This window comes from Aythya fuligula, chromosome 4 (genome assembly GCF_009819795.1).
Source record: "Aythya fuligula isolate bAytFul2 chromosome 4, bAytFul2.pri, whole genome shotgun sequence".
Lineage (NCBI taxonomy): Eukaryota > Metazoa > Chordata > Aves > Anseriformes > Anatidae > Aythya > Aythya fuligula.
The window spans coordinates 53,076,113-53,101,697 of NC_045562.1; the positions used below are offsets into that span (position 1 = coordinate 53,076,113).

At 37.6% G+C, this 25,585-nt stretch overlaps 1 protein-coding gene across 3 annotated transcripts in view; it reads left to right on the plus strand.

Moving 5' to 3' along the window:
* Positions 1 to 411: 411 nt before the first annotated feature.
* The window catches only part of RFC1 (replication factor C subunit 1), a 39,184-nt gene continuing 14,010 nt past the window's right edge, over positions 412 to 25,585 (plus strand). Inside the window, exons 1-7 of one of the 3 annotated variants that reach the window (XM_032187376.1) lie at positions 412 to 512; positions 6,033 to 6,161; positions 7,868 to 7,943; positions 10,086 to 10,205; positions 21,999 to 22,231; positions 22,966 to 23,040; positions 24,693 to 24,770. In XM_032187376.1, coding sequence (XP_032043267.1) covers positions 510 to 512; positions 6,033 to 6,161; positions 7,868 to 7,943; positions 10,086 to 10,205; positions 21,999 to 22,231; positions 22,966 to 23,040; positions 24,693 to 24,770 — 714 coding nt within the window. In that variant the 5' untranslated portion in view covers positions 412 to 509. The remainder of the gene's footprint in view (positions 513 to 6,032; positions 6,162 to 7,867; positions 7,944 to 10,085; positions 10,206 to 21,998; positions 22,232 to 22,965; positions 23,041 to 24,692; positions 24,771 to 25,585) is intronic. The other 2 variants (XM_032187378.1, XM_032187379.1) reach the window with 2 other exon arrangements.

Genomic DNA, 25,585 nt, shown 5'->3' on the forward strand with positions numbered 1-25,585 from the left:
GGGTGAACTTAAACATCAAATACTGAGAGGGGATCTAATTAGAGCAGTAATTCGCAAGCAGAGAAGAAAATGGAAGAAACCATGCACCATTTCACTGGAAATGGATGCGAAGAGGCGGCTGGGTGTGCCGGGCCTGTAACTTGTGCTTCTCACAAGACTCCCTCCCAGCAAGGCCTGCGGCTTCCCTGGGGCTGTAAGGAGGTGGTGGCGTCCCCGTCCCTGGGGGCGTTCAAGGCGAGGCTGCGCGCGGTGCTTGTGGACACGGTGCGGGGTGACCCTGCTGGCGGGGGGCGGCTGCGCCACACGACCTCGGAGCGCCCCCCCCCGTCCCCAGCCCTAACGGCCCCGGGCCGGCCTCCGCCCCGCCCCTCGCGCCTGTGACGACAGCGGCGCGCGCCGCGGTGGCGGGAGTTGGCGCGAAGCTTGGCGGGGTTCCGGGGTGCGGGGGGGGCGGCGGCGGCCATGGAGGCGGAGGCGTCCCGCTGAGGAGGCAGCGCGCCGCCAGCAGCATGGTGAGGCGGGCCGGGGGCTGACCGGCCATGGCCGCGGCCACGGGCACGGCCCGGCCCGGCCCGGCGCCGGTTGGGTTTGGGTGCGGGAGCGTTGCGCAGATGGCGCGCGGCGGCCGGTGGGCGCCTGCCCGGGCGCGCGCGGCTGCAGCCGTTGCGGCCGTTGGAGCCGTTGGAGCCGTTGGCAAGCGCCGTCCCCCCCCCCCCCCCCCCTCTCCTGAGGGGAGCAGCTCGTCCCCGGGTGTCCGTGGCCGTCCTGCTGCCCCCATCCCAAAACATGGAGGGGAAGCGAGGCGCAGGCCGTGCGCTCAGCCCCGGGGGGAGGCAGCTGCCCCTGCTGCAGCCCCGGCCCCGCTCAGTCAGCGGACAGGGCAGTGGTTGTGCAGAAAGGGGGCAGAAATAACTTGGAGGTTGGAACTCGATGATAAACAGCGGAGGGTGCAGCCCTGCACAGGGCGTGGAGGGATTGTAAAATATAAACTTCTGTGTGCGTGTCTGCTTTCCAAAACGTGCGTGCTTTGCACAGTGCTGCTCACGAACGCGGCCATTACAGGATGGTATCCCCCTCGTCGCCTCTCACTCTGACACGTTTGCCTCTGCTCTGGTGGAGTCTGTGCAGATGTGGTGCTGCCTTACCGAAAAATGCAGTTCAAAGCCAGTTTACTTTACCTTTGGTTTTGGCCCCTACACAAAGAGTTTAACTTATTATAAACATCGCACACTCAACGTTCAGCCATGATGGGCAGGACCATATCAGCCTGCCAGCACTAAGAGTCCTAAAGCTAACAAGCGGTGGTATTTTAGTCATCAGCCACAAACCACCCAAGTTCTGTGGGAGGGTGAGGCATTTGCTGACTCCCCTGCTCCCCTGCCAACACCTTGTTAGAGAACAGCTTGCTGGAAGACTTGTTTCCTCCTTCCTGACCCCCGGGTATAAAGGCACCCTCTCCCTGTGCAGTATCTTTTTGGATGTTAACCATCTCTCAATGTCTGGCACTTTCCTAGAAGAGAGGAAGGTAGCAATCATTTTGGAAACGTATGAGTTGCCTCAGTCCATTCCCCCTTTTTTTTAATTAGTGCTGAAAAGAGGCAGCACAACTATCACTGCTGCTGCTGTGGAGACAGAGGCAAAAATACAGAGATGGCAGTAGCCTCGTCCCCAGCTTGGTGACGTGCAGTGACAGCCCAGGCTTCCTGGGATTTACTATCGGACTCTTTAAAACAGGCTTTTTTCATGTACTGCCAAACACAAGTGGCCTTTGTCGGGTTGGTTCTGCAGCATCTTCTCAGCTGTGCTGAGCGGATGCGTGCGGAATTACACAACAAACTGATCTGTGTTTGAGTGGATTTATTTTTTACCCAGATTAGTTGCGTGACCCAGTTCCCATGCAAAGATCTATACTGGTACAGCTGAGGGGAACGAGTGACTGGGAGCAGGGGCTCCTTGAGCTGCCTTTAGCTGAGAAAAGCAGTCATATGGAGGGCTCTAGCATCAGCTGGAATGTACTCAGAACTGTGATACTGCTCTGAAAATACTGCATGGTACCTGTGCTTCAGCAGCGTGGTTTAGTGGGAGGTGTCCCTGCCCATAGAACTAGGTGATCTTTAAGGTCCCTTCCAACCCAAACCATTCTCTGATTCAGTTACTACTCTTATCTTTAATTTAGTATGATTAAACAAGCAGGTATTACTTGTTTAACTCAAGTGATACTGCAAATTTGATTTCAGCCAGAGCAATTTTTCTGGATGTGCCAGGTATCAGAGGTGGTATTTGCACAAAACTTGTACTGAAATATGAAATAGGCAGACAGTAAATACATCCGAATGACTCTTTAGATGGAAGGCTCTTACAGACACCCTTTGGAGTAGCTGAAGTTGTGCTACTTCCTATAGAGCTAGGTAGGTTGATAAAATTCAATTTTCTATCTCATAGTGTAGTTTTGAGATGCAAACTTAGTTATGGTATTTTGGAAAATATTCTGCTTTACTGGACACTTGTCTTCTAAAAACACTGCCTATTATGGTTAATGGGTTTTACGGTCTTCAGATTGTTCCATCATCTAGGTGTTGGTCTTGGGTCTAAGGTGCTTTTGAAATGCAGGAAAAAAATGTGACTGAAAGCCAATATGGAATGCTTATGACTTTTATAAACCATTTTTTTTTTTTAATTAGGTACTTACTGAAGTCTGAAAGGTCACCCTGACAAGCTCTTTGAGCCTTTCTACTACCTAACAAATAGGTTTCATTCTACTAGCCTTATTTCTCCTCAGTAAAACTGATGTATAACAATCTTCCAAGAGAAAACTTGCAGCCTACCATGATTAATTTCTGTTGTCTACTGTTACTGCATAAGATTGAGGATTTGAAACAATAGTCAGAGCTGGCAAGACCTAGCCTGCATAGCCGTTACTGAGGTCATACCGCTGTGCAGATAGCTTGGCAGGAAGCAGTGCACCTGAACACAGCTTTTCAGGCTGTTCAGACGCTATGCATGAGCTCCCTCCCTAATTTAGTGAGAGTGATCAGAAATAGCGCCTTATCTGGGGCTGTGGCTAGGTCTCTGCGACATTTGGTGTCAAAATGTGGATTGGAATCCCTGATTCATTAGCCATGGTTTAAAAGATGCCTCTAAACTGAAGTGCTTGGTAGTAATTTCATCATGTTTATTTTCAGATCTGACTGGTACAGACCAGAGTAAAAAACTCTTGACCCTCCCTCTTACTTGGGTACAACTGCTCAAAGTTACACTTAGCGTTGCTGTTACTGGAGCTTCTGTGAGGAGCCAGACCAATACAGCCCCAGCTCTTTAATTCCAGTCCCATGGGCAAAGGGGATCGCCTGGGACAGCCACGCTGGTGTATGTGTCTCCACAGATACATACATTGCTTCGTTTCTGCAATTGGTTGTGCAATTAATTGATTATTCATCTGGAATCACTTAATAAATAGCACAAAAAAATCTTTTTTTTTTGAATCTCACATAAAAGCATCTGTGAAAGATAACTTTCATGTTGTACTGTGACGTACTTGTCTCCCAAGCAATTCTGAATTCACAATCTGTTACCGTCCAGCAGTGTCTAACAAGGTTACCTTTTCTTCTGAAGAGTAGGCTGGCCGAAGAAGATTGGAGAATATATAACTCTGAAGATTGAAGAAGATTGTCCATAGTTGCTGAATTTCCTTTGTAGCTCAGGGCTGTGTAGTTTAGTCACTCCTAAGTAGATTGTCACCAGAGGAAATGAAAATTTATTACCCATACAGAATCTTTTACTCAAAAATGGTGGTTTCTGTGCTGTTATATTTACTGTATTTTTGAAAAAAACAACAATAACTAAACACAAACACATAACGATAAAAAAAGTGTTGCAATTTCTTGAGAACTGGGGTGTAATTTGCAGCAAGAGAATAGACTCTGCAGTGTTAGCACAGGGGGGCGATTGTGGAGTCTAGATGCTGTATCACAACAGTATTTTCAAGGAATAAGTAGCACTTTGACGGTGATTTCTTGGTGGTTAGAAGATACTGTTTGAGTAAAACAAAAAAACAATGAGATTTGATGAGGCAGAAAAGAATAATCTACATGGTATAATTTGGGCTTCAGCAGTTGAGGAACTGGGATTAAAATAATGGAAGTAGCTGGGTCTTTGGCCAATTGACAGGGCAATTTCATATATTTTTTTTATTAAATCTGTGTTTCATAACCCAAGATACAGTGCTATATAACCCAAGATTTCAGTGCATAAAATAAAAATCTACTATTACTGCATATAATGCTAGCAGAGCAGCTCACTTACTAGCTCAGAGATTTTAGTTAAATGACTGGAATGAATAGTTACTGTTGATTTAAAATTAATTGTTCTCCAAATATTTTAAGCTTAAAGTAACATTATCATAAAAAAAATGGAAATAAAACTATTTTAAGATCAGTTTAATTTGCAGTGTTGCAGTAAGTATTTAAATTATGTTACTATGTAAAAGATCTAATGAGAATTGTTGCCTGTGTAACCTTATGACTAGGAAGTCAGTAATGATGATTGAGTGATCTAGTCCATGAGTCTATTTTGTAACTTTTTACATAGGTGCTTTCGTCAGACATTTTGAATACAGGTATCTGCAGTTACAATTTCAGAGATGTATAATGCTGCGTTTATTTTGTAGGAGTACATGTAAAATAGCTAAGTGATGAAAATTTATACCTCCAGGCATGAATTTCATAGACAGAAGCGTGTGTAGTCTTACTGCTTCTCAGTCTGCCAGTTTTCAGTTGCTGAATCAATAAGATTTTATGCAGGTAAAATGTAAACAGACCATTTTTTTCCCAGGAAATAATACTTCTGAGTCTAGAATATTGTTTTAAGCTAAATATACTAAATAAATTAATGTGTCCCATACTTTGTTCATGCTTTCAAGTCATGTATTCCATCGGTTTTAACCCTATAAGCTTTGATAATCCAAATCCAAACCATTACAGGCCTGATAAGAGAAAAGGAGCCTGATACACACATAATCATCAGTCATGGTGTTATGGAGATTTTATATAACATTTTCTTAACAATTTACTGCTTTACCCCTAGATCCTATAAGGAAGCACGACCTCCCTGTGTGATAGCTCTCACTCTGATGGGGAGTAGCTGCCAGCTGGGTAGAGTATGGCCCTGAGCCACTCCCCTTACCTGCCATATATTTAGGCCATACCAGATACTTTCAGTCTTTCTTTACAATGGCAGCTACCCCTGGAGGTAGTGGTACTACAAAGGTACCATTTTTGTATCTGTTTTTTAATGGAACTGTAATGTGAGGTTTTTAAACAGATAACAGATTGGTGTTTGTGTGTAGGCTAGTGCATGATGTAATTGAAGCTTCAGGTACTAATCTTACTTATTTAGGAAGTTTTTTATAGTTGTACTCTGGTAAGATAAAATAAAATTACAAAACTGACCTTTCTGGAGCTCTTTGTATTATATTCTTAATGTATTTTTTCTCAATTTATTTCTTGTTAGCTAAGTCTAGTGAGACCAGATGTACTGACCTAAATTTATCAAAAGCTGGAGGATACAGTGTGTCCAACTAATTGACTGCTTTCTAGATCTTGGTGCTTTTTTCTGCTTTACATTGTATGCTGCTTCCTACCTGAGTTGGTCAATTCAACAATAAAAATGCTTTGGGCTAGGTTTGTGATAACTAATTAAGAAAAAAAATCTAGTTAGAAATCTGTTTAAAGTTACTTTATGCCATTGCTAATGGAAGTTTTCAATTGTGTATTGCTGAAGAATTTGGTAGAAAGGGAAAACAAACTTTTTTCGTGATTCAGACACAGGAGAAAGGTTGTGCAGTGCCTGAGCAGCTGTTCTTGACAAGTTGGTATTCGTTTTCTTAATTTTAAACAAAACTTGTGGATCAACAAATGTTGTAACAGGAGTTGCTGAGAGAGTATCTTTCTTTTAAATGCACCGCTGTTTTGCGGTGAAACTTCTAAGAGTTAGTTGTATTTAAAAACTTAATGAAGTAATTTTCTTTTTAATAGGATATCCGGAAATTCTTTGGCGTTGTACCCCCTGGGAAGCGACAAGAATGCGAGAATGTGAAAAAGAGTGACAAAATAAAAAATGGGGAAGGAGACTCGAGTGGGAAAAAGAGGGGAAAAGAGACTAAGGTTAGTTTTTTGCTTTTCTTATTTGTAAAGTGCTTGGTTTCTCTGATATGCAATTGTTTGTATCTTGTTTTTAAAGTCACGATTCTTCTCAGGTACTTAAAAAACAATATGCTATGTCAGTTTTTTATTGGTATGGCTATAAACTGTCACTTAATGCTTGCTTCTAGCAGCAAAACTTTGTAGGTGATGAAGAGAATGACTGATCTTCAAAATATCTGGGTTGTAGGAAAAAGGAAAGGTAGGTAGAAGCTAAACTGGTTACGTGCTAATATAGGAACAATCTGATGCATTTGAAGTTATCTTAGCTATGGTCCATAGTTCTCTAAGCAGCTCTTTTATTTTTTGATTAAGATTGATGCTTATGCACAGTAGATATATCACGAAGTCAGGTAAATGTCTGTGGGAAGGTGCTCTCTTTTTTTTTTTTTTTTAATGTCTGTGAGAGAGGCATTAACATTACCTTTCTTGGAGGGGGCACTTATGCAAACTTGTTGCAAAGACCAAATATTGTAAAATGACAAGTTAAATGAGGAAATGAGAATGGGCTCTAGATTCACTGTACTTTTCATGTTAGTCACCTGAACTGTTATAAAACAGAAAGGAGTGGTTATAGAGGGCTTTCAAATCACTTAGAGGGAGGAAAGATTGCTAATAGGATTGTTTAATCTGAAGTATCTAAATTAAGAAGTAAGGTGGTGTTCTAAAAAATAAAGAAGTATAGCGTGTGTGCATGTAATTTCAGTGTTTCAATGTCAATATAGAGGACCTTTCAATGGAATGGAAAGACATAGCAATTACACGGTGATCTATTATTTTTACTTTGCACTTTTCCAATTATATCAAGAATTTAACAAGCTTCAGGTTAGAATTGGATGCAAATTATGAAGCATATACAGTTATGTTTATCTAGGATTAAATATTTCAAAGCATTGACAGCCGTGACTACCAAAACAGCATGACCAATATATATATATATTTTTTTTACTTTGCCAAGCACAAACCTTCCTTTCTGTGCAGCTTGTGATTTTTCAAAATACCTAAAACTATTTTTTTTTAAATAATAAAAATAAATCCCTAAGATGGATTAATAGCAACTACTGTCAGATAAAACATGTTTGTCCACTGTGACAATTGGTGCAGTGTGTTTGGTAGTTGCACTGTGTAACCTGTGAGAGAAGGTGCAAGCAACTAGGACGCTGAATAGGAAGTCAGTCTAGCTTCAACTGTTGTGTATGGTGCTTTTTTTCCCCCTTCTCTTTTTCAATCAGCTATTACCCTGAAGTTTTGTCAAATTCTGGTTGTTATGGCTGAGCTGTATCCAGAATAGAACCAAGAGTGTACTGGCTGAATTCCTTAGAAGTAACATATTGACCTGTACTACCTTTGTTTCTGGTGGGACTGTGCAATTTCTCTTTTGTATTAAGACTCGGAACTGTTTGAAAATCTGTTTGATTTACTTTAATTGGCGTTAAACCTGATTTCAAAATAATCTACTGTTTACTTTGATCACATTGAGCTTTGCTAGTGAAGTTTGTTCATTGTTTCTTCTCCCTGGCACCACTTATCCCATCTGTGAGTTAGAAAGAGGCTGCTCATAAGTGTAATAAAATAATTTCTACTAGGATTTGTTTGAAACTTATAAATTTAACTGAGTAAAAGTTGGAAGGACTCATTTACTGGTTGAACTAATGGACTGTTACTCTTAGGTGAAGAATTCACCCAGTGAAGATGTTCCCAAACAAAAGCAGACAAACAAGAAAAAAAGAATAATCTATGATTCAGGTAATGTTCATAGTGGTTTCAGAATGTTCCTTTGTGTCTTTGCATAAATGTTCAAGGTGGATTAGGTAAATTTTACATCTGAAAGAAAGCCATGCTTGATTTATTTGTTGTTGTCTTTGGTAAATACAGTTAAAAACACTTTATATGCTACTCTTCTAGGAGAGGAGGAGATCTTTGAATGCACTGGTGACTTTTATTACTTCATAGTAATTATTGTTGGATAGTTAAAATGGTTCTTAATAGTGCAGTGTGCGCCATATGCGTAATATACAGTGCACACTATATACCAGATAACAGTTACTTTTTTAAACAGAAGCTTCGTTAAAAGTTAAATAAAAACTAGTCCAGACAGCCAATTCTATCAAAATTCCAAAACATTTTTGATTACAAAGATGTATATAAAATGTGAAGAGTTTTAGGGTTGCAGCTGTGTTAGGGATAAATAACATCAACTTTGGGAGGATGATTGTGTACTGTACTGTCACAATTACAGAGAATGCATGAGCAGCATAATATAGGAGACTATTTTAAAAGAGTAACATTTCGATATGTGCCTTTCTCTATTAGAAACCTTGTAAATGTTAATACTATAGTTGTAAATTCACCATGTGGAACACCCAGAATATTGTTTAGAGCATATATCAAACGTTCTAAAACACTGTTTGGAATATAATACTAAGGAAAACACTTTTTATAGTGCTTGTATTTAAAAAACAAACAAACAAAAAGACCACTTACCTGTCAAGTTAGTTAAAATAATCTAGGCATTTGAAGCTTTTAAATTATTCTCAGTTGTTCGGTGATTTAGTTTTTCTTTGCTTGGATTCTAAGTTTTGAATAGCTGTGAAGCTGAAAAGATAGCAGGAGTTTGTACAATTCTTGACTTCTGCTGAAGCCTTTAGCTTGAATTTTTAGTGACTTAACAGAAGATTGCTTCTTTTCTATAAGAAAAAGAATGACAGACATCTGTCAGATTGATGCTATTATAAACAGGAGAAATTGTTCAAATCTTCAGATAAACTGTTTTTAAAACAGTTCATTTTGCTATGGGGAATTGTAGGAGAAATATTTCTGCATTTAGAGCTGGAGTACAAAAGTAATAGATAATTCAACTGCTACCTTTGAAATATGTGTACACCTTCACTTTAGTGCTGTTATCGTCTGGAGATTTTGTTACTTCTAGCCCATTAGCAGTTGGAAAAGAAAAAGAGAAATGCTGCTCTAAGTAGATAATGATGGAGAAGCCCTTTAGGGACTGAAGTCAACTGATGACATATATAAATATATATGTGTATAAATTTTGTATTGTATATTGTAATTACAATATATATTAGGGTTTAGCATTGAAAAAGGTAGACACTGAAGAATAGCCATCCGTTAAACATGGTATTTTTCTCAGCTTCTTCAGCTAGTCCTGCATACTCATTTGGATGTTGGCATATATAATCTTCAGTGAGATAAGTTTGTCCTCTTGACAGCTTTTGGGATGTAGAGAATGTTGAGGAGAGTGGCAGTCTACCAGTGTTCTCCTGAAAAATCAGGGAGTAGAACCTCAATGATACACTCCCCCCATGGCAGCAGGGTTGGAATTCGATGATCTTTAAGGTCCCTTTCAACCCAAACCATTCAATGATTCTGCTCTAGCCTGATGTTAGCTTTTGCAATAGATGTTGTGGAATACACCAACATAATATACTGCCATATAAGTTTAATCATGCTAATGAATCTGTATTGAAAGTTTGTTGTTGTGGGTGTGGGTTTTTTTTCTTTTTAAAATAATCTGATGTGGTAATCTGCTAATTGTACAAATTTTTGGAAAGGCTTTTGCATAGATGTAGCAGTTCTTAAACGTGTAACTGTATTTCATTTTACTTAAAACAAACAAACAAAAAACCCAACAAAACTACTGGCTAGACTGAGTTCTCTACAAATTTTGATTTAGCGATGTACATGCTAGAATAAATGATGGCTTGAATATTAGCTGATGGAGAAAAATGAAGCTGTGCTTTGACCTTCTACATAATATTTTTTTTTTCTCAGCTGATTGTATGTAAACACGTTAACTGATGTTATAAGATTTGTTACTTAAAGTATGTATTGTATGTGGAGGAAATCTACATTTGTGTTGTGGTCAAAATACAGATTCAGAAGAGGAGGTGCAGTCAGTGAAAAAGTCCAAGAAGCCATCAGAGAAAAAAGCAGCCACTTCAAAACTTGGTAAAGTTCTAAAGCAGCATCCTGTTGTTTATGTTTCAGAGACAGGTAATGGAAGTGCGTCATATGTTCAGCTGTAGTGGGGTGGATTGTGTTACGGATGGGATGCATTGTTTGACTGATGTACTTTTAAATACATCTGTAAGACCTAATATGGAGGACAAAATTAGATTCTCCCTAAGCTAAAGCACTTTAGAAGTTAGCCTCCAATATTGTAAAGAGCAGGGTAAAACTGAGGTGATGCTGGGTAGTGGCTTAGTTGATTTAATTAGGCATATAACTTCTCTGTTTGAGTATTTCATAGATCTAGGGGAAGCAGTTAAGTACAGGATATCTTTTTAATATAATTAAGCTACTCACTAGCACATCTTGTGAAGTGGTTACCATATGTAGGTCTGAAAACCTGGATTTTTTTTAACTTGGTATATGATTTTTCCATATCTTTAACCTTTGCCTTTAACCAATATATTGGTGACCGAAAAAAAATAAATCTTTTTTTTTGTGTTTTATTCCCTTAACAACATAAGACTTTTTTAACATTATTTGCCTATTAGCCTTTTAGGAAGAACAGTAATTGGGAGAAACAACGGTAATGAACTTGTATGTACCATACTTTTCAGTCTTGCATTTCAGCTTCCTAAATTATGATTTTTGCTTTTTGTGGAAAGGAGTGGATATAATTAATCATTCTTGATCATTTTTGGGTCTTCTGTAGTCTTATGAAAAGAATTATGAAAGTGATTAACTGCTGTATTCTAAGCAGTTTTGCCTAGAATTAGTCTCGTCTTTAGAAGCCGTGTAGTTCAACCAAAACCACAATCTTAATTCAAGCCATAAACACACTTCAATGGAACAGATGAGATCAAATTCTATCAGTTTGAATATTATTGTGCATTAATTTGTTGTGGTGATTATTTGCATGGTTGTTCTTAGTATCACTTTTCACTGTTGCTTTTTGTGCAATCCCTTATATGTGTGCTCTTGAGGAGAATCTTGTTAGATTGCAAACTTGAAGGAGACAGTCATCTGCTGTTAAGGAAGATTTATCCTGCAGAATCCTCATTGAAGAGGTTTCCAAAACAAAGTACTGATAGTGATTTTTTTTTTCCTTCAGGTTTTCCTGGTTCTATCATGAAGCAGTTTTGCTTATAATTTTTTACTTCATATCATGCATTTTCCTCTATTAAATTGGAGATGTTATGAAAAGTTTTATTGGTATTAGTACTGGTTGACCAGTAAACATCAGTTTATGCAGACTTGTGTCTCACGTGTGAATTGAGCATTTTTAGGTTAACACTATATGCAGGCAGAAAGAATTCACTTAACTAAGATTCTGACAGTGGGATGAATTATATTCATGGCTTACTGAATAGCATAGATTGGAAACATCTCAAATTTGACTTAAGTTCACTTTATAAGATAGAAAACAGTTTTCTGCTTTTTTGTTTCGCTGTTTTGAGCTGAGAGCTACCCGAGTAAAATGTTGTCTTGTTAGGTTTGTTCTTTTCAGACAGATTTGCTTTTAAAAAATTATAATTTATTATATTTTTGTTTTTTTTTTTTGAACTGGGTCTATTGTAACTTCATGTTAATGTGTTGTATTGCAGATAAACTTAGGTATTGTGATACCAAACACCAGTTACTGTATTCAGCCTGTGTAACACCAGCTGTAGAATCTCCTCAGAGTTGCCCACTGGGTGGGCACATTTTGGTCACAGAGATGTTTCTTACATTTGTGATGCATCTGTCCACTTCTTACTGCTTTACTTTACTTTCTTACTTTATCCAGACTGAGTTTAGCTGAGGCTTTAACTATCAGGTCTTACATATTTGTCTCATAGTGTAGTTCTTTACTAGCTGCAGTACTTGGCTGGTATATATTCTTAGAAACTGTGATCAGATTTAAGGCCTATGCAGACATGAAACTAAACCTTGTATAAAACAAGTTTCTATAAGTGTTTGATTGCCAATTCTTCTGTTATCACTCTGAGTTTTAGAACACGTAACTTGGAAAATCGGACACTGTCCCTGGGTTTGGTATCTCTTTTAGTAAGAGAATTGCTGAATGTAAACATTGCCTCCCTAATCCTTCCTTTCATTTTTAAAACAAAAAAAGTACTGTTTGCTGCTGTGACCAATTAGAGGCATGACTCAGCTGGCTTCCTCCCCAGCCTTTTTGTTCCTCCAGGCTCTCTTCAGAATCATGGTTTCTAAGACGGATTGTAATGATTTTATTTGTCCTAGATATTTAACCTGGCACTTAACTGTAGCATGTCACATATTGGGATGAGCCCAATTTGCTAAACTATCCTGAACACTTTATCTATCTTATATGTCCACATCTGTTTCTCAGAACTTAATTTCTTCTAACAGTTTTGCCAACAACTCTTTCCTAATTAATTATAAATGATATTTAATAGCACTGACGCCAGACTAGATGAAAGATCAGATTCCTGAGGAATAAACGGTACCTATTTTAGCTTTATTATGCAATTCTAGGTGGTGTAATCAAGCTTTTCTTCATAAGGATACCATGGGAATGCTGGTCAAGGTTATTAGTAAAATCCCTGAAAACCACTGCTCAAGGTTACTGTTATCTAAAGTGTCTTAAGTACACACAACTGACTTACAGTCTGTGACTAAAACAATGTCTTTATGATCTTGAGATTTAACACTTGACTTTCGTTTATATTTAATCTGTATAAATTGTTTCTACAGCATAGTGGAGTTGGGGAGTGAGCGTGACACTACTATTAACTTGGGATAAACACATTTTATAAGAATAGGAATATAGATAAGATACTAATGACACTGTAGAAATCTGTCCTCTTCTTGTTTTTAGTGTTACGCAGCTGAAAACTGACATCAAGTATAGTGTTGTTGGACTTGCCCCAAAGTCAATATCATTCTCCAGGGCTACGTCCTCAGAAGCGTTTGGAAAAGTCTTTTGACATCTAGTAGTCAGTCAGAGCTTGGTAGTCAATTGTTACAACCTATTTTTGAGTCTTGTTTGAAAACTTCTGTGATTACTTGAACTTTTTTCAGCTCTCCTGTGTGGCTTTGTGGGATACAGTTTTCTTGAAGATTGTTGTGCTAATTACTTTTTGGTTTGTTTAAGAGTGGATTCATTAGTTTGTAAAGTATGTGGTTTTTATACAAAAAAAGACAAAGTAAAGCAAGAGTAGTTTCTCTCCGTGGTTCTGTAAGAAATACTTTGTTATTGAAACATTTAATTTAAAGACTTATCTTTACTGATGTCCAGAGTAGAGGCTGTTTTAACAGGTAACAAGGGAAAAAGAAAAGCCTGCCTTGTGATAGAACAGTCTGTCAGGTTGGGAAAAATCCAAATGTTTGTTGTACTTGTTAAACAGTCAAACAAAGTGTTATTTTAATAAAGAATGGAACCTTGAGTTTTGTTTGTGGAAGATGACCTGCTGTTGTGATGCATTGAGCCTCATCTGGTTTCATCATAAGTGACTATTTGGCAGGAACTGGGACTTGAATTGCTTTTAGTGAACACTTGGTCTTTCATGTATGTTGTGTCACAGTGATTGTCTATGTAGGAATTGCCTTAACAGTCTGCATATTGCAAAATATAACTTCAAAAGAAATTGGCCTTGTTCTAGGTGGTAGGCTAACTTATTTATAAAGCTAGGAGAAGTGAAGGTGGTAGAAAGTGTGTAGGATTGTAGGTTATTGGAAAGTTGTTCCTTGAGGGTTTAGAATACAAGGCAGGAAGAATAGCTTCTGAATGTGCAGGCTGAATATCACCACTTACAATATAGAGAATATCAAAAGGAAAAATCAGGAAGAGTTGGATAAGTGCTAGTGACCAAAACAGCCCTCAAATCCAAAAACTGGTTCAAGTTAGCAGCAGATTGTCAGTGAATGAACACGTCTCGCATTGAACCATCTAATAGGGGTCATTGTCACTTTTACTTTCTGATCAATATTAGCATAGTTTATGCTTACAGAATCTGCTATGCTCGTGGAAAACAGCTCTTCATGCAGAAGCTTTCCTTTAAAATGCTTAATGAAAGGTCAGTTGAGAGTATGCAGTTGAACCTCGAGGGAGCTTGTCTTAAAATGCACTTTGAGGAAGGAGAGTTTTCAGTTCTGGCAGAAATGCTATGAAGAAGCAATGACTGGCGTTGCAGAGGGCAATGTTAGAGGGTACTTAAGAGCAAGCCCTATAGAAACTTAATTCATTAGGTGCCTAGGCGCTCTCTTTACTCCTGATAACTTGTCTCTGTGCCTCATTTCTCTTTGCATAAATTTAGGAATACCAGCAGTACATTGTAAGGATCCTGTAATAACTGCACTCAGAAGTCGTGAAAACATCATCTATTCAACCAATTCATGTCTATTTTCCTTTTCACCTCTAGCATGACTCATGAATCCAGTTGCAGATTAGGCAGGTTATTTTTCACTTAATAGAATACTTCAGATTGCAATGGTTTTAGACCTGTAAGTAAAAACAAATCGTTTTTCTTCAGGCTGTGTGTCATGTACGGGACAGCACACTTTTAAGCTAGAACCTAGGATCATAATACAGGTAGTATTTGGGAGTAAAATTTCATATATATGGACTCTTGCAGGTTATCTCTGTTTATAAAGTACCTATGCCATTTAAAAAAAAAAACTTTTTTTACTACATCACTGATTAGTACACTGTTACTGTAGGTGCTGAAGTGGCATGGATGCAGGTAACTTGTTTGCAGGTACCTTTGCTTTTTATTTTCCACTTTGAGCGGTTATGGTACAGAGTTTACTTTTTTTTTTTTGGTATAGATATCACATGGCACACCTATCGTGTTAAAACTTTCCTTTGGATCTTCTGGTAGAACAATTTAATAGGGGTTTTTTTCAGTTTCTTTGTAGTGGATATGTATTTGTTGTTCCTTTGCAGCGATTATTAGTGTGCTGAGTGCTAATAAGGTTTTCTGGAGTTATGCTGTTAGGCATTAAAGTTGCAGTTTTTCTGTGGATAAAGTTATTTTTAAGGACTATTGTTTTTTAAAAAGGCAAACTAGCAGAATTCCTTTCAGAATTCATAGTATCTCTTAGAATGGGTGTACAGATCTATGCTTTACTTATTCCCATTGGATTGGAATAAGTTCAACATGAAATCAGTTGAAATCAGAAAACAACCGAGCCTGTTTTATTCAGACTAGTAATAAAAGGGAACTTTCTTGACCTCAAATGCAGATCCTTTAAAAAAAAAAAAATAAAAAAATCCACATAGTTCTTAAGATGTAGTTATTGTTAAAAACAGTCTGGACTTGCAATTTAGAATAGAAGAACGCTTCTTACACAGTGACCTTTTACCTTTCCTAAGCTGTGATTTCACATGAAATAGGTTTTTAAAATAAAATTTTAATAACACTGTCATGTTTTTGAAGAAGCTTTCTAGTGAAAGCTTAGTTTTGCGTTTAAAATATAGTATTATAGTTCAATTTTCTTATATTATCTTAAAAATCTCAGTATAAAGGTTTCTGATGACTTGTTCATTTTTGAGTTAAAGCCTTTGACATTTTTCTGAAAGCTCTTTTAAAGAGGAATGATGCTCTGTCATGACTGCGCTTATCAAGCAGCCAGTTAGCGATCTGCTCAACAGATCATGTGTAAAGACTTAAATCTCTGAAATAGTGCATCAGTAGCCCATTACATTTGCAAATAGATCTTTTTTTTCAAAACAAAACAAAACAAAAACATACAACTCTATCCACTTGAGTAACCCTCAACCAAAGTAAAAATACTGTATTTGTTGGTTTGTGTTCTCTGTTAAAACTGGTACCAGCATATGAGCTGCCTTGTTTTGCTTATTACTCATAAGTTGCCTGAAGCTTTTTCTATAGTTCATATTGACTGCCCTATTTTAAATAAATTAACTTAAATATGAATGTAATGTTTTGATGTCACTTAACAAGTTCATTTTTCAGAGTAGGGGCTTGTCAATAGTGGCTTCAGAATGGCGGCTTTATTAGTACCTTTATTAGCTGCAGATATTGCTGCTTTGCTCTGACTATTCCTTTCTTCTTGGTGGAGATGTCCCTTTTCTTCCTTTCAGGTATTTTTACTGAGCTACTTAAGTAGTGAGTTTGACTTTACTCAATTATTTTGCTGGATTAGTTTAAAAGTGTTTAGTGTTTTTTTGCTAGACTGTTTAATTTTGTCTAAAGTAGATCAGTCTGACCTGAGTGGCTAAGTATGTCGAGCTGCCCGAGCTGCATCTGGGAGAAAAATAAAAAATAATAATAATAATAAAAAAAAAAATCAACAAACATTTATACTTGCCAGGATTTTTTCAAGGTTCCTTTCCCACTTTTTTTTTTTTTTTTTTTTGACAGTGCTGAATATTCCTGTCACGCAGCTAACTTTGGACAATGAAGCAGAAGAGGAAGTTTTGTTGCGTGGTGGGGACTTGTATCTGCTTTTGGGGAATAAAGCTGCTATTATGCTAAAACTAACCAGTTCAAGTGAATGAACTGGAATAAACTCTGTAATAAACTGGAATTTTATATGGCAGGTGTGATCACTTAATTTGAAAACTTGCAATAATTGGTGATTTTGCAGATCATTTATGATGATTGTTTATTTCAGCTTAAATACATTCAGCCTTCTGATATATTGTAGTGCCAAGTGTCTTTCTAAAGATTTAAAAAAAAAAACACACACACACACAAAATAAACATGCATATTTGACTAAGAATTTGATTTGGCACATGCTAGACGAAAGACTTCATATAGCTATGTTGTTTGGCACTGAAGGCCCTATGGTGTTCAGTTACAATTAGACATGGAAGTTACTGTATTAAAGTTTGGGGATCCCAAACCTCTTTCCCGTAGTGAAAAATGTGACAGACAAATTCTTGAAGTTATCTCTGATAATTGGAAAAGCCAAAGAGGTGTAAGCTGATCTCAGAGGAGTAAAACTTGTATGGTTCTAGTAGGCTTTGTATTTTTATAACAGGATACGACCTTGACATGTGGATATAGGCAGAGTGCTAACAATTGTGGTTTAAAGTGCATGTTTGTAGTACATCTAAAATCAATGAGCTTGTTGAGAAATGACATTGAAAACCTAAATGACTGCACAGGCCAGTTTTTAAAAGGTAGGTTGCAACTACTGTGTTTTTAGAGCAGGAAGACAATAGGGAAAAACCACGCTTAACCAGTTTTACATAGCATCTGTTTAATTAATTTTGGGAAGAGTTACGCTTGATGAGCTTGAATACAGTTGTTGGCTTTTCTCTTTAGGAGGGGTGGTGATTATCTTGCAGTTCTTTAAGACTTACTTTAACCAAAAGATGAATACAAAACATGTAGAACTTACAAGTATTGGGACTGTTAAGTACTGATAAATGCATACTGACATAATGAAAGCCTGATGCAATGACTTCTCTTTGTACAAACTATTTCCTCCACCTTAATTCCAGTTTGGGCAGTAGTACCTACTGCAAATTAGGGCAGGAGCTGCCTGAAATACTTATGTAAATGTATGACACTAAAAATTATCAATGTCCGGGATGTTGTTGTCTTGTGCAAGTAGTATAGGGTTAATAACTTTTGAATAGGATACAGTCCTCTAGCTCCATGTAGAAGTCCTTTATATGGTGGTCTGCAAACATTTACTGGTTTAGTATATATTTATCCTGATAAGTACTAGTTACTGTTAACATCTGGGTGCACTGCTTATGTTTGCAGGTGGTTGTAGAACATCCTGGTGAGAGGTTGTCTCTGCCTGGAAATATTTTGCATTCTAAACAGGATAGGAACCAGGGAATTATACACTATACTGATGAAGAGCTCAAGAGTACAGCAGGATCAAATGCAAATGAATAAACACACAGTTCAGAAGGCCATAGGGTACCATCCTATGCTGCTTGTTTCCGTTGTCACTATCTTTTCAGATTGGCTGAGTCCATTCTTGCATCTGAGTCTTCTTAAGTGAGCTGAATTTAATGAAATGTGTAGAACATCCTAGATAATTTTTGCTGGAGTAGGGTTAGGGATCAGTCGCATGTGTTGCTCTGTAATCAACAGCTGAGAGCCAGTTGAGGAAGTACAGGGATAGGAAAGAGGAAGAGCAGAAGAGCAATAACAAACAGTTGCAGGTGGGCTGCAGGCATTAGTTTATTAACCTAGTTGTGCTGCTACTAGAGCAGCCTATAAAACAGAACCAGATGTGCTCTAGTGTTACAGAATAGTTCTCAAACCCGTCAGGATTTAACAGTTGTATGTTGCTAGGGAAGCTTGTTCTTGGAAATTACCTGGCGTAATGGGGCCCTGCTTCATGTGTAATGCTTGCATCCAAAATAATTGAAAGCAATCTCCTGGCTGTCACGCCTGTCTGTTCCATTAATCACAGGAATATCGTGCTCTTTTGTCACATCTACTTAATTTCCAGAAACCTTGACTAGAAGACGTGCTGTTGGCTTGCATTAGCAAGTCTTCAGAGCTGGTTGGGCGAGGGTGGGGGGAATGACAACACCCTGGGTGTGTATTTTCTGGGTACTTGTTCTTTGTATAGCGCACACAGAATACGTGGATGTAAACAGCAAATAGTATTCTGAGAATAGTCGTGTTCTGTTATACAAAGGTTTTGTAAAGTAAAAGTTGTCTAGTTGATGATAAAACTGATTCTCATTCCTTAACCTTGTATGGAGGCAGGGACTTGACAACAACAACCCACCACCACCCTATCTCAACTGTTCATTTAGCAATTGCTCTTTACCATGGTTATAAAAGTGCAGTTGAACTACAATTGACTTTTTTATAAGCCAAAATCTAAACTTTTGTCCTTGCTTTCCCACAAATTGTGTAGGAGGGGAATGTCTTTCTCCCCCTTTTGCAGGCCGCAAGTGGTTTACAGGTGCTGTGTTGCAAAACATAGATCTGAACAGACCAGTAGCTGTTCTGGGACTCCCCTGCTATTTTCAAAGCTGCAGATTAAGTCATCTTCATCCTTGTAGTGGAACCAAAGAGTGTACAACTGATTGATCAAGCGTGCTACTCACTTCTGGGGCAGTAGGCATGTGTGAGCAGTTTGCTTCAAGGAAGAAGTGTTAAGGTAAAGGGTTACTGTAAGAGTTGAATTTCTTATGTATTTGAAGTAGGGGGGAATGCCTGGAGATCATGCAAACTTGCGGTGTGCCTTGTGGATTTCATGAACCTGGGATGAAACTAGCCTGAGCATCTGTCTGCTAAAGCATCTGTTGAAACCCACTTAACAGGATCAGGATGAATTTTGTTTCCTAATGACCACTTCTGTGTTTTCATCCTGTCTTTCAGTATTTACATTTGTAGATGACTGTCCCAAAGTGCTCTTGTTCTTCTTGAGCTACTACTTGCAGACCATAAATGCTTCTAATTCTGTTGTTTCTAGGAAGGACGTAATTAAAGCAAATATCTAACCATTGATAATATTTAGTACTGGCATCATAAATGACTCAAATCCACATCCTTTTTAATTAAAAACTTAATTATATTTACTCTACATCTCTCTACTTGAGAGAAAGCAATATCCTGGTTTTTTATTATTTAAATGGTTACAAGTGAATAAGGAAAAAAAATCAATATTGCGTGCAGACCATGTGATAACAATGATAAATAGAGATTCTTTCCTAGCATCGTAGCAGTCCTTCATTTAAGAAAATTGCATGAGTGGTCAACAGAACAGAATCTCTCTTTTTTTCCCCAGACAAATATAATTATCTCTGCATTAACTATTGATTTTTAGCAATAGGTGCATTTTACTCCTGCAAACGTATTTTCTCATTTAAATGGGAAAAAGCAAAAGAAGCAGAATATTCTGAAATTAGGTTTGAGATAAGCAGTCTTATATTCAGATCTCAAACTATTACAAATTAGGAGCCTAAAGCATCTAGTGTCTAAATCTCCCAGATATGTAACAGTTAAATTAAGCTAAATGGCAGTAAAAGATTTACCTCTGCCTAAGGAAAGTACATAATTTGCCTAAGAATCGTAAAGCTTTTAGCTTCTTGGTAAAATTTGCTGCTGCTTCTGCCATTTGAGGGACCTGGGCTTGAGTTTTATCTTTCACATGTCTTTGTGAATCAAATTGGCTAAAATGCCTTTTTCTGGTAGATAACTTTTTTTTTTTTTTTTGGGGAGGGTGGGGTGGGGGGAGGGGGGAGTGTGTGTGTGTCTTGATTTCAAATGCTGAGAGAATTTCTTCCCTTACAATCATATCTCTGCTTTATTTTTCCTTGTCTGAACTTCCTCTCACAGGAATTGTCAGGATCCCCATTTATATTAGCTGCTGCTTAGTAAGTGATGAGTAGCAGACAGTTCCAGCTGATGCCTAAAATGCCCTTGTTGCTGCTATCTACTGAGAAAAGATTACACAAGAAAAAATTCCCTCTATTGCTTGTCTAATATATTAAGAAATTATAGATCCAATAGACATACAACATAAGCTAAACTTAGGGAAGTGATTAAGAAAAATGTATGTATGAAAAAGGAAATATGGGGGCTTAAGTTAGTGACTGGAAAATGAACGTATGTTTGTGATAGTAATGTGAATTGAAGTTTAATTATAAAACGTGTTCAAAACATTCTTTGTGTCTGATATGTTGAGGGGGTTGGTCAAAACATCCACATTTTGAGAAATGTAAAACCAGACTTCAGTTAGAAGCATGCAAATAAGACTGCCTCTGCTTCTGTTCCTTCCAAGTCTTTGTGCTTTATTCCTTTTGTATCTTCTGCTAATTTTAGGACTTCTCTTGCAGTTTGCTTCTTAGCCCTTTCACACTTTTGAAATCTGGAGATTTCACGAAGAAAGTGCTTTTATTACTGATCATAAAGTTTGTCCAGCAATGTTTCATTTTTTTGTGTGTTCAGTGATCTGTGGGCTCACACTACACATTGTGTAAGCCATTTCCCCCATCTAGTGTGTTTAATGGTGGTTATTTGGTGTTTTAATTTTTTGTTTTTCTTAATTGAAAAATCTGTTCTGTATGCTGAACTCTTGTCTGATTCTACTTTCCTGTGAAATGGCTGCATTTCTTTGAGATGCTTCTGACTGTACTGGAAGGAGGGTGTGTTTTAGTACAGAGGCGTAGAGGATAGAAAATGTCTTGCAGAATCTTACTAAAAGGGGCAAAGCAGAAACATTTTGACGCCGTTATTTTACTAACACGTTCATAAGGTATGAGCAGTACTTTACGAATAACTGAGTAACTGCTGTCCTGTAAACGGATGCAAGAAGCTACCATGTGGGCTCTTTGTAAATACAATGTTGTAATATTTTTTCCCTGCTTGATAGTACAATGTTGAGGGATTAAGAGTATGTAAGTGTACAAAGCATGCATTATCTGTTCTATTAATGAATACTACAAAGTAATAAAATATATGTGAAATGCAAAACTATACTTTTTATTTGAAGGTTGTGCTATGCATTTGGATGCTGTGTTGGTAAAGGAGAGAGTTCAAATTTCAGTGATGTAGATTTCTGTTACATCCTTACATAAGGATGCCCTTTCTTACATAAGAAGGGAAGGCATTCTTTGCAAACCTTTCTAAATGAGAGGTAGTGCATTTATACAAGTAGCAGACTTCTGTCTCTCTATTTTAGCACTCAATTTATTCAGACCTAGCTGTGCTATTAAGATGCTAAATATTATGTTATGGAACTTTACTTTTTTTTTTTTTCTTATTCTTTCTTTCTCCAAATCAACTTCTAAACACCTGTACTGTTTTATTAAGGTCTATGTTAATGGAATCTGCCCAAAATATTTCTCTTGACATAAGAAGACATAAGAACTAAGAATAATAAGAACCATCTACTGGAATTAATAAAATATTATTCATGTTTAGATGATGATGATGACTTTGTCAATAAGAGAATTTCCCTGAAACCAAAGGAGAATGGGGCATCAGCCATCAGTTGCCCAGGATCAACGACAGTGAAAAAGGAAGATGTAAAACCACGAGCTAAACCCAAGCCATTATCTCCAGTGAAGCTGACTCCCACCTCAGCTCTCGATTACTTTGGGACAAGTAGTGTCCAGCGATCAGAAAAGAAACTGGTAGCAAGTAAAAGGAAGGAAGTGAGTACTGATGAGGTTCCTTTAGGTTACTTGTGTGTTTGATAGCAGAACAATAGCCAACTTAATAACTTTAAGAAGTTTCTTAGCTGCTTGTCCTATTGAATGTTACTTTTTCATAACCCTCAGGTGTAAGGTCAGTTTTGAGCGTATGTAACGAGCATATTAAATCCTCAAAGACTATTGCAGAGTAAAACTTCCATGTTTGAGAAGGAAGTACAAAATCAAAAGTAGTATTTTCTTTATTACTTTTTCCCATATGATTTTCCTTAGAATTTTTACACAGTCTTTTGGGAGGAGTGAGTGGATGGGGTAGCTTATAGCTCGGGGGGAGGAGTTGTGCAGAGGGTAGAGGTAGCATGTTGTTTTCCAAAGCTTTATGGCATATATATTCATGGAATAACAGAGCACCAAATAAAGCATGGAGGAAGTTCAAAATTCACAGTGTAGCTTTTGTCTCTGTCAAGCTGGCCAGCTGTGGTAGCATCAGAGGTGTGGAGCATTTTTTGAAAAAACATCTAGATGATGTGGCTTTGTTTTGAATAGTAAAATCTCTTGAAAATAACCCTGGTTAATAGTGTATAGGTTAAAGAGCTAGGAATAAAATGCTGCATGTCTAATTACCTGTCCTTTTCTAGAAGTACACAAAATGAGTTGCACAGGTTAAATTATTACAGTTTACACAGTATTGGAGAAACTGAACTGATGCTTTTTTTTCTTTCCCCTCTTAAATATAGCCCTCACAAAGCAGGGACAGCACAGTGGACGATGAAGCCATTGCTAGGCAACTGCAGCTTGAAGAAGATTCAGAGGTAACAGCTGTATACATTTGTTGCTGCATTCCAGAAGCAATTTGTTTAACTTAAAATTGTTTTTAAGAAATAAAGATGGACTTTCCATTTATGCTATATATAAATAAATATGCTCATGTAATCTGTATACGTGAACTCTTCCACATGTGTGCAAACACAGTCGCACAGTTATTTTTACGGACGTTATTTCAGCAAGGTAAATAGAACCATGTCTCACCTAACTTATTTTCCATCTGTGCAGACTATCTCTACCTATGCAGTTGATGTTATTGAGAATAGTTTTGCTTTTCACTTTTTGCTTCTTCATGTTTTTTTCCTATTCCCTCAGATTAAAAACTAAAAACTATTATCACCTGTTGTCATCTAAGTTTTAGTTGAGAAAAATGTGAATGACCCATACCTCATTTGTGGTGAGGCACTATCAGATTGCCCAGAGAATCTGTGGATGCCTCATCCGTCGCTGGGGGTGTTTGAGGCCAGGCTGGATGAGGCCCTGGGCAACCTGATCTGGTGGGAGGTGTTCCTGCCCAGGGCAGGGGGTTGGAACTGGGTGATCTTTAAGGTCCCTTCCAACCCAAGCCACTGTAATTCTGTGATATGTGTGCATCTCACGTACCTGTTTGAATAGGTGCTAATGTGGGAGACAGGTATACTTGTCATACATGTTTCCTTCACTCTGGGAAAATCGATTCATTTCCAATTGGTAATATTGAGCATCCTTTGAAATAAACATCACAGGTGCAAAATATGGTCTTATCCTTGACCTCCCCAGAGGTCAATGTTTATTGACAACAATGCATGTTGTATTAAGGAAGAGAAAAGGTTTTCCCCCAAAAGGCTGTGTTGGGTAGAAGAGTTTACTTGAACATCAGTCGTCACTGTATATGCTGCAGCATTATGTTAGGTGAAACACACATGAAAACAAACCTGACTTTGTTTTGTACAATTTAATAAGTAACTTTCTTAGACTCTATATGCAGTATTTGTTCTTGATGGCTCTTTCTGTCAAAGAAAATCAATTAAGTAAATATCAATATTAAAAGCTTACAATGTATTTTAATTAAATTCCATGAAGTGAGCAAAATAAGAACAGAGCTAAGGGCAGTAGTTAACTTCTCCAAAATTGCCGCATTATTTTTTTAATATAATTTTAGTAGTAAACAAAGAGGAAAACTCATTATTGAGACATCATAATACTTAACAGCCTTTGTTCCTACTTTTCTATTGGGACCATTGTCAAAAGTTATTTGGAAGCTAACAGGTTGCCTTTCAATGCAAGCTGGTGGTTGTGAGATGCTGTCTTCAAGTTTTGATCACTCTTTTTAAAATGGAAAGGATGCACAGCAATAAAATTATGAAGGGACAGAAATTGTCTTTAAAAACAGATTGTTTAGGCCTATTAATGTTTCTAGTGCAACAGAGCCAAACTCTGCTCTTTGCATGAGTTCTCTGTCATTTTTGGAGAGAAAAAGTCATTCTGCAGTGTTGCCTTCAGAAGTTTATTTGCATCTGGTAAGATTTTTTTTTTTCCAGATATGTGCTGTCTTATTTTAGATAACTGGTTTGTCTTGAACAGTAAATAGTTTTAAAATATAGTAGTGTTAAAACTTGTCAGACATGAATCTAAAACTTTTTATTTTCCCTTATTACAGCTGGAGAGACAGTTGCATGAAGATGAAGAATTTGCGAAGACTTTGGCCATGTTGGATGAAACACCACAGAAGAAAAAGGTTGAATTCTTTATTTTCTAGAAACTGCATTGGCAATTGTGTTATGTAGACACCTGATCTGTGTCTAAAGTCACGAGACTTCCATACAGATGCCTTAAAAACAGCAAGAAGGTGTTTTCATGAAAAGAACATGCTCAATTTTTTATAGTTTCCTCTTGGATTTTTCTCACACAGTAAATTGTTTCATTTCTAATAATACTACAGACATTACTTTATTTCTGTGCAATTTATCTTGAAATGTAAATATAAGTTATAGTTCTAATTACCCACTGACAATTATGTTGAAGTTATATCGAAGCTGTTTTGTTGTCTTTGTTTTCACCGTTGCTCATCATCTTATCAAATATGTACTTGAATACAAATACTTAGGTAAATCAGTTATGAAAAGATTTTTAAATTTTACAAGGCTCTAGATCATAATATTATAGTTTCTAAGAATGCAGCTTTTGTGATGATGGCATTTATATAACCAGAATCCACTATACTGGGTCAAATGTCCCCCATTATTTAGTTGCAGTAAATGAAAGCATATACCTAAAGACGCATAAGAATGGTTTGAGTACTAGAATGCTTCTCCTTTAAACTTCCACATTCTCCAGCCATTCCCAGGTCACTAACTTAATCCAGGCTTGATTTTTATGTATTTAGGAGCTCACAAGATTCTTTTTACAGTGGGCAGTCACCCACAATATACTGAGATTTGCTGTTGAACCAATTGCAAATCTGAGGGAATGTATGTACAACAGAGCATCAGAGGAATTGGCAGTTGGAACAGTGTGGCTGTGGTGGAATGGAGCATATCCTGTAGGTTACTT